This window comes from Ursus americanus, chromosome 16 (assembly GCF_024610735.1).
Source record: "Ursus americanus isolate L20-20 chromosome 16, mUrsAme1.1.p, whole genome shotgun sequence".
NCBI lineage: Eukaryota > Metazoa > Chordata > Mammalia > Carnivora > Ursidae > Ursus > Ursus americanus.
In genome coordinates this window covers 2,359,989-2,374,489 of record NC_142142.1, presented here as the reverse complement: position 1 = coordinate 2,374,489, position 14,501 = coordinate 2,359,989, and the positions used below count along the sequence as shown (strand labels likewise).

Genomic DNA, 14,501 nt, shown 5'->3' with positions numbered 1-14,501 from the left:
TGAATATTTCTTTAAAAAAAAAAGGCTGTCTAAAGTCTATCCTAAGAAAAAGTCCATAATGAAATACGTGAGTTAAAGGTTGCGTAGAGTAGCTCTGAAATACAACAAGCTCCAAGTGTGACTATCAGAGTGGTTCGCATCTGATTTTGTTTTTGAATAATGATTGTGTCTTACTAGCAATTAAACATGCAAATCAGATGAACAAAGCATTGTGGGACAGAATATCTGGAATTGGCAGGAACTTCGCAGAGGGACACTCATACTCTGTTGGAGGATGTGGCTGGTTGAACACTACTGCAGCAAAATCTGAGACAGTACCACATTAGTAACCTAGCACTCTTTGATCTGGCAATTCTATTTCCTAAAATTCAATATATAGTAAATGCACGACGGGATGTGTAGAAGGATGTTCACTACAACAGGTTCATAATAGTGAAAAGTTGGAAGTAAAATATTCACTTGAGGAAATTGGTCACAATACTATGTTTACTTATTTAGAAAGTGATGCACTTATTAAAAAGCACAAAGCAATCTACGCACAGACACAAAATGATATCCTTGAGATACTACATGAAATGGAAAAGTTGGAAAACAGACTATAAACTCTTCTCCTCCTATTCTGATGAAAAGAAATGTATGTACACATACCCGGTCCTTGGACATACACGGGAAAAATGAAGAGCCTGGACATAAACAATCTAGAGTGATTAGCTCTAGCAGTGGAGTCAGGAATGAGAGTCGAGGTGTTTTTGAGAGACTTTGCATTTTATATATCTATGTACTCTTTGAATTTTAAAAAGTCATTACTTTTGTAAAAAAATTAAAAGCAAGGTTTTTATTTAAAAATACAAAATGAAATGCAGCAGCATAAAGGTTGGGGTAGAGAGGGCATTAGCATCCTAGAAATTTTCCCCAAACGACAATACCAATGAGAACAGAAACCTAATTTTCGTATTCCAAAAACTGGTACATATCTTAACCTAAAATGCACTATGTGAAAGCGTTGCCAAAAAGCAATGAGGGTCGAAACATGATGCATGAAGATTCAGAGGGGATTCCACAGGGGCAGTTTGGACAAAACTAGAAGAGTTCTCTAGAACTTGGGGTTCTCAAAGACATCCCTGGACCTGCTCTGACACAAGGGAAAAGCAGGTAGGCATAATGATCAGAGGATCTCACACCAACACACCCCAGTTTCGGGGAGCTGTCCATCAGGAGGACGATATGGGGCCGTGTGAGCTCTGATGGTCTGATGGCAGAGGAGTAGTAAAGGAACAACGAACTCATCCTTGTCATAAAGATGTAAGCCGTGCTGTACAGCAATGCTGCTCCGACTTCCAAGTGCATGCAAGTCACCTGGGGATCCTTTTAATATGCAGATTGGAAGTCATTAAGTCTTGGGTGGGAGCTGAGAGTCTACATTTTTACACCCACATGGAGCCCTTGTGTCTGGCCAATAACAGGTAACAGGTTTAGAGAGAATGTTGTTAAAGTCACACGTAATTTTCATCTCATCAGAATCACTTTTTTTTTCAAATTTTTGCAATTGCTTTAATTTACATTTTTTTTACTTTTTTTTTTATTATATTATGTTACTCACCACACAGTACATCCCTGGTTTTTGATGTAAAGTTCGATGATTCATTAGTTGCGTATAACACCCAGTGCACCATGCAATACGTGCCCTCCTTAATACCCATCACCGGCCTATCTCATTCCCCCACCCCCTCCCCTCTGAAGCCCTCAGTTTGTTTCCCAGAGTCCATAGACTCTCATGCTTCATTCCCCCTTCTGATTACCCCCCCTTTCTTTATCCCTTTCTTCCCCTACCGATCTTCCTAGTTCTTATGTTCCATAGATGAGAGAACTCATATGATAATTGTCTTTCTCTGCTTGACTTATTTCACTTAGCATTATCTCCTCCAGTGCCGTCATGTTGCAGCAAATGTTGAGAACTCGTTCTATTACTCAGCTATCAGAATCACTTTGAAGAAGGTATCAGAAATAAAACATCAGTACATATGAAAGTAGAGCCCAATATGTTTATTGAAACTTCTTTTTAATGACACAAGCCAGTAAGGCCTGGATGTCATTCTGCAGGAAGGATCAACTGTTGTATTCTATGTTCTATAAAAAATGAGTAACAATAGTCAGTCATTGAAAATAGGGATCCCTATTACTGAATGTGGAAAAATAATACATTAAACACGTTTATACAGAGGAATATGAATGTTTGGCCATTTATAAACTTTATATAGAGTTCAGTCAAACAGTGACCAAATATCACACGGCTTCTCAGCACAATTAGAATGGGTGTGAATCCACTTTTCTTCGCCACAGTTTCACCAAAGCTTTTTTCATCTCACTGTTTCTCAAGCTGTAGATCAGTGGATTCAGCAGAGGTGTGAGAAGTGAGTAGGACAGTGACATCAGCTTCTTGGTTTCTGGGGAGTAGCCAGATTTGGGTTGTAAATAAGTCATATTGGCCGTGCCATAGAAGAGGGTCACAGACGTGAGATGGGAGGCACAGGTGGAAAAGGCCTTTTGCCTCCCAGTGGCTGATGGCATCTTCAGGATGGCAAAGAGAATCCGAATGTAAGACAAGAGAATCAACACGAAAGGAACCATGACAATCAAAACGGTGCCGGTGAATGCATAGATTTCAAACAGAAAGGTATCTGCACATGCAAGTTCCAGCACTGCTGGGGTTTCACAAGAGATATGATTGATCTCATTGGGGCCACAGAAGGGAAAACTGAAAACCCATGTGGTCTGCACAGTAGCCACCATGATCCCTGAGACCCATGAGAACATTACTAATTTCATGAAAACCCATTTGTTCATAATCATTGGGTAGCTCAGAGGGTGACAGATGGCAGCAAATCGGTCATAAGCCATCGCCCCCAGGAGAAAACATTCAGTGCCACCAAAAAAAAGGATGAAATACATCTGTGCGAAACAGCTTATAAATGAAATCAATGTTTTCTGGGTGGAGAGGACCACCAGCATTTCGGGCATAATGGCTGCACTGAAACTCACATCCACCACAGACAAGTTCTGAAGGAACAGGTACATGGGAACATGGAGGCTCTGTTCCAAGGAGATGACGACTATGATGATGGCATTTCCCAACAGCGTTACCAGGTAGACGACCAAGAAAACCCCGAAGAGCTGCTCCTGGAGTTCAGGAGAGTTAGAAAAGCCCAAGAGGATGAATTCAACCACAGAGCTTTGATTTTGCCTTTTCATTTCCGTGGTGAAGAATATTTTGTTTTTAAGGACATGGTATACAAAATATGAAATCACCGTCCAACAGCTGAGAGTCTGTGTCTGCAATTCACCCCAGATATTCTTGGCAGAAGATGTAAGTAGGAACACCTCCTGACTAAGTTCAGTATGGCGATTTTAGAAATGGCCAAATACTCGGATTAATAACCCTTTCAAATAAAAAGCAGGAAGTGAAGATATGGCTCAGAAGTCTTGTCTGAAAAGCACAAAATATTATCAAAATGTTTTTGTAACTTGTACATTATACAGTTTGAAAATTAAACTCAGCCTTAAAACAAACATCGATATTTTATAATTACAGTTCCATTCCCATGACATTGCTATCAGAATCATCTGTGTTTCTCAATTTTATATAAGTAGAAATTTCAAAACTACAAAAATTAAAGGATTAAAAAGTAGAGAAATGCACTGGGTGTTATACGCAACTAATGAATTATGGAACTTTACATCAAAAACCAGGGAGGTACTATATGGTGACTAACATAATATAATAAAAAATATTATTATAAAAAAAGTAGAGAAATGGGGAAAGATACCCACAGAAATTTATTAAACTACCTAATAATTCAAAGTTATAGGACAGTAGACTTATTATAAATATTGATCATGTTCAAAATGCCTGTGGTGACTTGGTTAAATATGAAATCTCAGCAGTTAGGTGATCTGTAAATTGTGTGAATGCCTTTAGGCTTACTGATTTTTGCAGACCGGTCATGGCCAAGTATATTGAGATTGGTCTGCATGAGAAACTTCTTTTTATTAGAGAGAATGGGCTAGAAGCAGGGGGTGGGTTGGGGTATAGAGAGAGGGAGAGAAAAATCTTAGACCATGTGTCCAGGGCAGAGCCCAAGGGGGGAATCATGACCTGAGCCAAAATCAAGAGTTGGACACTTAACCAACTGAGCCACCCAGATGCCCTAGCCTGCGTGGGAGATTTTAAGAGCCAGTTCTCCATGGCTAATCCTTGTGACCATAATGATTTAAGAATCATGCAAATTTGATCACTCTGAAACTGTGATTTAAACATTTCCTCTGTCTCTGTCTCTATCTCTGTCTCTCTTTTCTCGCTCTCCTACTACCCTTCTCATCGAGAAGTTGATTTAATTATTCATTATTCAATAAATACTGTTTGAGCACCTACAATGTTCTAGGCTCAGTAATCTCAGGGACGCATTGATTCCATGTCTAGAGAACTTGAAACACTACATAAATAGCATTCCACTATTACCTCAGTTCTTGAACTCCTAGCTCTTCTATCTTGCTCTGTTTTTCTCCATTATCACCAACTGATACATTTAAGTGAGGAAGTTACATTTTGCATGTATACATATGTATATATTAGATATTGATAATATTTACATATTATAGATACAGAAAGTCTAACTCCCTTACTAAATTTAAACTCCAGGAATCCAAGAGTTTGTTTTGTTCTTTCCTATATTCACAATGTCTACAACAGTCCCTGGCCCATAATTGATACTAAACCAATGTTTGATAAATGATGGAATAAAAAATGAGGAAATCCACTATAGCCTTAAGAAAGAGAGTGTTGAAAGGAAGAGTGAAATCAGCACACAACACAGTTGGGTTGGCTAGCAGAGGTGATAACAAGGGGTATAAGACATTTCTGTGAGGGATTCCATACTTCTGAATGGGGAGAGAATGTGAACAAACACAATCATAACATGTCACCAGCGGAAGATACAGCAGGTGGAAGGAGAAAGGCATATGGAGGAGGGATGTCTTGCTCACCCTAGCAGTGAATGTATTCGATGTATTTGATGACACCCTAGCATTTCAATGGAGACCTACTGGCCTTTTCTGTGATGTTTCAAAACCAGCAGAGATAAACCGTGGGAGGTGAGGAACCCAGGAGAACAGAAGGACACAGCTCATGTCATCTTGAGTAAAGACCAGTAGGACATTAGCAGACAGGGGAAGGCAACTTATTTCTGAGTTTGACCATATCATCTGTTAAAAATAAATGTCCATACTAACCATGCTAATTATAGTTTGCCTGTCGAAAAGTCACCTGAAATCAGTAAAATACAGAAACAGGATCAAACACTTAAAACCCATTTCTGATGAGAAAAAAGAATAAAGTGTATTCAGTTCCAAATATTTAAAAGTGGATAGATTTTGAAAATTGGAAAATTAAGAGTGTAATATAAATCAAATAGAGAAACTTTGCAGAATGGATTTAAGCATCTTATAGAAAAAAACAAAAACATTCATTACTGGTAAAAGGCCACTGACTGCAGCGGCCGCACCTTTCCTCTGGAACTTAGACACCCCAATGCTATCTTGTAGAACTCCTGAAAAGAAAGATTTAGGCAGGGCACTCCCTAAATAGGTTCCATCCTGCCAGATGAAGAGGTGGGAGTTGCACTTATTTACCAAGTTCTCTTCCAGCTGCAAAAGTCTAAGATTTGATGATTGATGTGTGCCAAGTACTTATGCCTAAACTTTTCTCTGAAAAAAAGAGAAAAAGAAATTCACCAGCATCAAAACCAAGGAGTCTACTGATTCCCATGTGTCAGCTGTGCCCAGTGATTCCTGAGCGTGGAGACATCCCTTCAACAGCATTTCCAACGATCAAGTGGAGATGAACTATAAATGGAAACCCACCAACACCCACACGGCAGGGTCCTCCCTTTCTTACCTATTGACTCCGTCTCTTTAAATTTCTCAATACTTTATCAGAAGTTTTACCTCTACTCAAAAGCCACCTGCTCATACGTGCAATTCAGTGCTTCAGGGCACTGATTCTAGAACATTATATGACCCTGAATCATATGCCCTGTAGAATCCCTCCCTGGAGAACTTGGGATCACATCATAAACACTTTCTCCTATTTTTGCATGATGACTGAAGAGGCTTGACCTTGGCCCCCCAGGTGAGAATCCTCAGGAGCACACCCCTGGAGCATCACCCCTTCATATTCCTGTGGGGAATAAGTGCCTCTTCACACGGGAGACTCCGTTCACCATGACATCTCCAACGGAGGTGAAAGGCTGACTGCAAGTTGTAAACCGGGAAAGAAGAGCTCGGTGGCATGAGAGCACGAGCCAAGGCAGGTGAGCTAGAGGTGGGGGATGATTGGGTGGAATGCAGTTTGGGCAATGGTGAGAAAGTAGTTAAGGCAAGTAGATTGAAGCCTAGTTGTAGAAAACTGCTTACTCCCACCATCAAGGAACTTCTGATCATTTGTAGAAGAAATATAGAGCCACTGAAAATTTTTGAGAAAACTATCATTGCAATTGATTTTATTGAAAGAGCTTTCAAACTATGACTCACATAATCTAGGCTAGTTGTGAGATTTGAGCAAATCATTTAACTTTCACTGATTCTATAACTTTCTCTGTAAAATAATCATAATGCGGTTAATGCCTTCAGGGCACCTGGGTGGCTCAGTTGGTTAAGCCTCTGACTTGATTTCAGCTCAGGTCATGATCTCAGAGTCGTGAGATGGAGTCCTGAGTTGGGCCTCACACTAGGTGTGGAACCTGCTTAAGATTCTCTCTCTCCCTCTCCCTCTGCCCACCCCACCCCCCACTGTCCAGACTCTCTCACTCTCTAATATATATATAGCTAATCCTATTAAGTATAAGTGAAAATCAAGGGATTTGGGGTTAGGTCTACACTGGGATGATCAATCAAGGCTCAGTCCCCACTGAGGGAAGAGATGAATCACTCTGCAGACGTGGCTCTGTCCTGAACGGGCCAATGTGGTTGAATGCAGGTCACCTTCATCTCCCTCTGTCTGCACGTTCCTGGAGCAGGTTCCTTTCTCAAGGAAGCTCTCCTCCCCTGGCAGCAAGAAGGCCGCCAACAACACTTAGGGCTTCGTTCTACCTACTCCGTCCCCTGGGAAACATAGCGTTTTCCTGAGGTAAAGGGATTGGCACTCCCACCTTCCAACCCAGGGAGTTCTCCCATGTCGTTCACCAGGGTGGAATTACATGCCCGGCATGAGCCAGTCCCAGGCACCAGGCTGCGAAATGCTGCCTCATTTGTATTTGCTATAATTCATACCCCTAGTTTCCCTGGGGGCTTCTGTCCTCCATGCTCAGTTTCTGATGTCAGTGATGGTGACACAGGTGATGTACATTTTGTGAGAGTTCATCAAGATGTAGGGTCATGACTGTGCACTTTCCTCTATGTGTATTAGACTTGAATGAAAAGTGTATAGAGACATTTGACTCTCTTTTTTCTTTTGTCCCTATGTTCGTCTGTTTTGTTTCCTAAATTCCACATATGAGTGAAATCCTATGGTGTTTGTCTTTCTCTGACTGACTTATTTTGCTTAGCATAATACACTCTAGCTCCATTCATGTTGTTGGAAATGGCAAGATTTCATTCTTTCTTATGGCTGAATAATATTCCATAATCTATCTACATCTTGATCTATAGATAGATATCTCTTCTTTATATCTATCTATATCTATATCTATATCTATATCTATATCTATATCTATGTAGTATTATAGATAGATACAGCCTATCTTCTTTATCCGTTCATCAGTCAATGGACATTCGAGCTCTCCGCATAATTTGGCGATTGTTGATAATGCTGCTACAAACATCAGGGTGCACATGCACCTTCGTATCAGTATTCTTCTATCACTTGGGTATATATCCAGTAGTGCAGTTGCTGGATTGTAGGATAGTTCCATTTTCAAATTTCTGAGGAACCTCCACACTGTTTTCCGGAGTGCCCGAACGAGTTTACATACCCACCATTATTGCAAGAGGGTTCTCCTTTCTCCACATCCTCGCCAACACCAGTTGTTTCTTGTGGTCTTAATTTTAGCCATTCTGACTGGCGTGAGGTGATATCTCATTGTAGTTTTGATTTGTATTTCCCTGATGATGAGTGATGTTGAGCATCTTTTCCTGTGTCTGTTGGCCATCTGGATGTCCTGTTTGGAAAAATGTCTGTTCTTGTCCTCTGTCCATTTTTTAACTGATTACTATGGGTTTTTTGGTGTTGAGTCATATAGGTTCTTTATATATTTTTGATACTAACCCCTTTATTGGATATGTCATTTGCAAATATCTTCTCCCATTCAGTAGGTTGTCTTTTCGTTTTGTTGATTGTTTCCTTTGCTGTGCAGAAGCTCCTTATTTTGATGTAGTTCCAGTAGCTCATTTTTGCTGTTTGTTTCCCTTGCCTCAGGAGACATGTCTCATAAGAAGTTGCTACAGCCAATGTCAAAGAGGTTGTTACTGCCTCTGTTCTCTGCTAGGATTTTAATGGTTTGAGTTTACTTTTGTGTCTGGTGTAAGAAAGTGGTCCAGTTTCATTCTTCTGCATGGTGCTGTTCAGTTTTCCCAACACCATTTGTTGAAGAGACCATCTTTTTTTCCATTAGATATTCTTTCCTACTTTGTTGAGCATTAATTGACCATGTAGAAAAAAGTTCCTACAGCCATGTCAGGTACATTACTGCCTGTGCGCTCTTCTAGGTTTGAATGGTTTCAGGATTCACATTTAGATCTTTACGCCATTTTGAGTTCACCTTTGTGTATGGTGTAAGAGAGTGATCCAGTTTCATTCATTCCATGCACGTGTTGTCTAGCTTTCACAACACCATTTGAAGATAGTATCTTTTTCTTATTGTATAATTTTTGATTCCTTTCTCAATAACAATTTGACCGTATAATCATGGGTTTACTTATGGGCTCTCTCTTCTATTCCATGGATCTGTGTGTCTGCTTTTGTGCCAATATCATACTGTTTTGATTACAACTCTGTAATATATTTTGAAATCAAGGATTGTGATACCTCTAGCTTTTTCCCTCATTTCAAGATTGCTTTGGGTATATAGGGTCTTTTCTGGTTCCATACTAATTTTAGGATTATTTGTTCTAGTTCTATGAAAAATGCTACTGGTATTTTGAAGAGATTGCATTAAATCTGTAGATTGCTTTGGGGACTATGAACATCTTAACAATATTTTTTCTTCTAATCCATGAGCATGGAACGTCTTTCCATTTGGTTGCGTCTTCTTCAATTTCTTTGTCTTCTTCAATGTGTTACAGTTTTCAGGGTACAGGTCTGGGTAAGTTTATTCATAGGTATTTTATTATTTTTGGTGCAACTGTAAATAGGATTGTTTTCTTCGTTTCTCTTCTGGCCACCTGTTATTACTGTATGAAATGTAACAGATTTCTGTACTTTGATTTCGTATCCTGCGACCGCACTAAATTTACTGATCAGTTCTAGTAGTAGATCTAAAAGATCCCTTGAAGAAATCATTCAGGGATCAGGGCTATAAATAGTATCTAGCTCATGAAGTTGTTGTGAGGATTAAATGAGAGAAAAGTGTGGGGCATTTGACACAATGCCTGGCACACAAGAGCTACAGCTCGTGATCCTTTTGTCGTTGTTGTTCTGTGACTACTGTTGCTGTTATTGTTATTATAGCTGATCCTCACGGTATCTCAAACGGTATTATTATCCCCCTCATGCTTTTATGATGAAGAGGCTAATGTTCAGGAAAGAGAAGTGGCTGTGAGGATGTGGAAGATGCAGAGCCAGTATTTGAAACTAGGGTCATTTAACTCTTGCTGTGTGTTCCTGGTGTCTCCTCAAAGCCATGCTGCCTGTCACTTCAATCATATTTCACACATATGCAATTACAAAGATGAATATTGTATACGTAATTTACATTTGTATTTTCTAGCTCATTAGACTTTCTACTATATCCTTCAAACATGCTTTTGACAAGCATGTAACATCAGAATAAGTTCCTTTGTTTCTGCTTTCACTGCGGCCCAAATCCATAGTAGGTGGTAGTTATTTCCATGTGGCTTTGCCTTGGCATATCACCGGAAACTTATACTTTCCCTCTTGCAATTTAAATCATCTGTATCTCAAACCTTTTGACCTCTTGTGGCGGACATGAAAGTGTGCTGTTCAGATCCCTCTCCAAGAACAGATTCACTGCCCAGATGCAAAGGAGGTGATCATCTGACTGCTGTGTGCTCCTTCATGGTCAGACTGGCTTCCAAGTCAGGCCACGCTCTTCTAGGAAAGCCTCCGGTCAAAGACCAAGCAAGGGTCTTGCCAGACAAACAAAAACTGAAGGAGTGAATGACCACTAAAGCATTCCTGCAGGAAATATTAAAGGGGACCCTTTGAGTGGGAAAGACCAATAGCAACAAAGACTACAAAGAAACAGAGAAAATCTCGAGAAGCAGCAACTTTACAGTTAATACAACGGCACTGGATTTTTATCTATCAACAATTACTCTGAATTTGAATGGCCTAAATAGTCCCCTCTAAAACACAGTGTGTCAGAATGGATATAAAAACAAGACCCATCTATCTCTGCTACAAGAGACTCATTTTAGACCTCAAGACACCTGAAGGTTGAAAGTCAGGGTGTGGAGCACATCCATCATGAAAATGGCCATCAACAGAAAGCCGGAGTAACAATATTTATATTGGACAAGCTAGACTTTAAACCAAAGACCACAACAAGAGTTGAAGAAGGGCACTATATCATAATAGAAGGGACAACCAACAAGCTGGAACAATCGTAAATATTTATGCACCCAACATAGGGGCACCGAAATCTATAAAACAATTAATAACAAACGTAAAGGAACTCATTGGTAATAATACAATTAGTGTAGGGGATTTTACACTCCACTTACAACAATGGACAGATCATCTAAACGGAAAATCAGCAAGGAAACAATGGCTTTGAATGACACATTGGACCAGATGGACTTAAAGATATATTCAGAGCAACTCAGCCTAAAGGAGCAGAATACACATTCTTTTCACATATACATGGGGTATTCTCCAGAACAGATCACATACTAGGTCACAAATCAGGCCTCATAAGTACAAAAAGATTGAGATCATACCATGCATATTTTCTTTAAAAAAAAAGATTTTTAAAAATTTATTTGAGACAGAGAGAGAGAACAAGCAGACTCTGCCCTGAGTGCGGAGCCTAACATGGGGCTCCATCTCACGACACTGAGAACACCACCTGAGCAGAAACCAAGAGTCGGGCGCTTAGCCGATTGCTCCACCCAGGTGCCCCATACCATGCATATTTTCTGAACACAATGCTGTGAAACTTGAAGTCAACCACAAGAAAATTTTGGTAAGACCGCAAATACATGGAGGTTAAACAACATGCTGCTAAAGGGTAAATGGGTCAACCAGGAAACCAAAGAAGAAACAAAAAATAGATGGACTGAAATGAAAATGAAAACACGATGGTACAAAACCTTTGGAATGCAGCAAAAGTGGTCCTAAGAGGGAAAGACATAGCAATACAGGCCTACCTTAAGAAGCAAGAAAAATCTCAAACAACCTAACCTTACACGTAAAGGAGCTAGAAAATGAACAACAAACAAAGCTTAAAGCCAGCAGAAGGGACATAATAAAGGTTAGAGCAGAAACTAATGATATAGAAACTTTAAAAAAAACAGATCAACGAAACCAGGAGCTGGTTCTTTGAAAAATTAATCAAATTGATAAACCTTAGCCAGACTTATCAAAAAGAAAAGAGAAAGGATCCAAATAAATAAAATCACAAATGAGGGAGGAGAAATAACAACCAACACCACAGAAATGCAAACAACTACAAGAGAATATTATGGAAAACTATACGCCAACAAATTGGACGACCTGGAAGAAATGGATAAAATCCTAGAAACATATAAACTACCAAAACTGAAACAGGAAGACACAGAAAACTTGAACAGACCAATAAACAGCAAAGAAATTGAGTCAGTAGTAAAAAAATCTCCCAAAACAAAGTCCAGGGCCAGAGGCTTCACAGGTGAAATCTACCAGGCATTTAAAAAAGAGTTAATACCTATTCTTCTCAAACTATTCCAAAAATAGAAAAGGAAGGAAAACTTCCAAATTCATCTCTGAGGTCAGAATTACCTTGCTACCAAAACATGTAAAGACTGTAGTAAATAAGAGAAGTAGAGGCCAATCTCCCTGATGAACACAGGTGCAGAATTTCTCAGTAAAACACTAGTTAACTGATACCAACAACACATTTTTAAAAATCATACACCAAGATCAAGTGGAATTTATTCTTCGGCTGCATGGGTGGTTCAATAGTCACAAACCAATCAACATGATACATCACATTAATAAAAGAAAGGATAAGAACCATATATATCCTTTCAATAAATGCTGTAAAAGTATTTGATAAAGTGCAACATCCATTCATAAAAAAACCTTCAACAAAGGGTCGATGGAGGGAACATACCTCAATATAATAAGGACCATATATGAGAAACCCACAACCAGTATCATCCTCAATGGGGAAAAACTGAGAGCCTTTCCTCTACCAACAAGAATAAGACAGGGATGTCCATCCTCACCACTGTTATTTAACGTAGTTCTGGAAGTCCTAGCCTCAGCAATCAGACAGCACAAAGAAATAAAAGGCAAGCAAATCAGCAAGGTAGAAGTCAAACTTACCCTGTATGCAGATGACATGATACTCTGTAGAGAACACCCAAAGACTCCACCAAAAAATTGCTAGAACTGATACACGAATTCAGTAAAGTCACAGGATATAAAAATCAATGTACAGAAATCTGTTGCATTTCTATACACCAATAATGAAGCAGCATAAAGAGAAATCAAGGAATCATTCTATTTACAATTCCACCAAAACCTGTAAGGTACCTGGGAATAAACAATCTGTTTTCTGAAAACTATAAAACACTTACAAAAGAAATTGAAGAGAACATAAAGAAATGGAAAAATATTCCATGCTCATGGATTGGAAGAACAAATATTGTTAAAACGTCCATATTACCCAAAGCAACCTACAGATTTAATGCAATCCCTATCAAAATACCAGCAGCATTTTTCCCAGAGCTAGAACAAACAATCCTAAAATTTGAATGGAACCAAGGTTGCCAAAGCAACCTTGAAAAAGAAAAGCAAAGCTGTAGCCATCGCAATTCCAGACTTTAAGCTATTATTACATAGCTGTAGTAATCAAGACAGTATGGCACTGGCACAAAAGTAGAGACATAGATCAACAGAACAGAATTGAAAACTCAGAACTGAATCCACAACTATATGGTCAATTAATCTTGGACAAAGTAGGAAAGACTATACATTGGGGAAAAGATGGTCTCTTCAAAAAATGAGGTTGGGAAAACTGGACAGCAATATACAGAAGAATGAAACGGGACCACGTTCTTACACCATACGCAAAAGTAAACTCAAAATGGACTAAACACCTGGAGACAGGAAACCATTAATTCCCTAGTGGAGAATACAGGCAGTAATACCCTCTTTGACGTTGGCTGTAGCAACTTCTTGCTAGGTATGTCTCCTGAGGCAAGGGAAACAAAAGCAAAAACGAACTATTGGGACTACATCAAAATAAGGAGCTTCTGCACAACAAAGGAAATAATCAGCAAAACGAAAAGACAACCTACTGAATGGGAGAAGATATTTGAAAATGACATATCTAATAAAGGGGTTAGTATCGAAAATATATAAAGAAATTTTATAACTCAACACCAAAAAAACCCCCAATAATCATCAGTTAAAAAATGGACAGAGGACATGAACAGACATTTCTCCAAAGAAGACATCCAGATGGCCAACAGACACATGAAAAGATGCTCAACATCACTTACCATCAGGGAAATGCACATCAAAACTACAATGAGATGTCACCTCACACCAGTCAGAATGGTTAAAATTAATACCACAAGGAACAACAGGTGTTGGCGAGGATGTGGAGAAAGAGGAACCCTCTTGCGCTGTTGGTCGGAATAGATACTGGTATAGCCACTCTGGAAAACAGTATGAAGATTCCTCAAAAATTTGAAAATGGAACTACCCTACAATCTAGTAATTGCACTACTAGGTATTTACCCAAATGATACAAGAATACTGATTCAAAGGGGCACATGCACCCCGATGTTTATAGCAGCATTATCAACAATAGCCAAATTAAGGAAAGAGCCCAAATGTCTATTGACTGATGAACAGTTAAAGAAGATGTAGTATATTTATGCAATGGAATATTACTCAGCCATCAAAAAGAACGAAATCTGGCCATATGCAATGATGTGGAAGGAGCTAGAGAATATTATGCTAAGCAAAATAAGTCAGCCAGAGAAAGACAAATACCATATGATTTCACCCACATGTGGAATTTAATAAACAAAACAAATGATCATAGGGGGAAAGTAGA

General features: G+C 39.2%; 1 protein-coding gene across 1 annotated transcript; it reads right to left on the bottom strand.

Annotated features, from left to right (window-relative positions):
• Positions 1-2,304: 2,304 nt before the first annotated feature.
• Positions 2,305-3,369, bottom strand: LOC123782802 (olfactory receptor 10A3). The gene has a single exon (XM_045783115.2). It carries the CDS (start codon positions 3,247-3,249, stop codon positions 2,305-2,307), a length of 945 nt encoding a protein of 314 aa, XP_045639071.1. The 5' UTR covers positions 3,250-3,369.
• Positions 3,370-14,501: the final 11,132 nt, after the last annotated feature.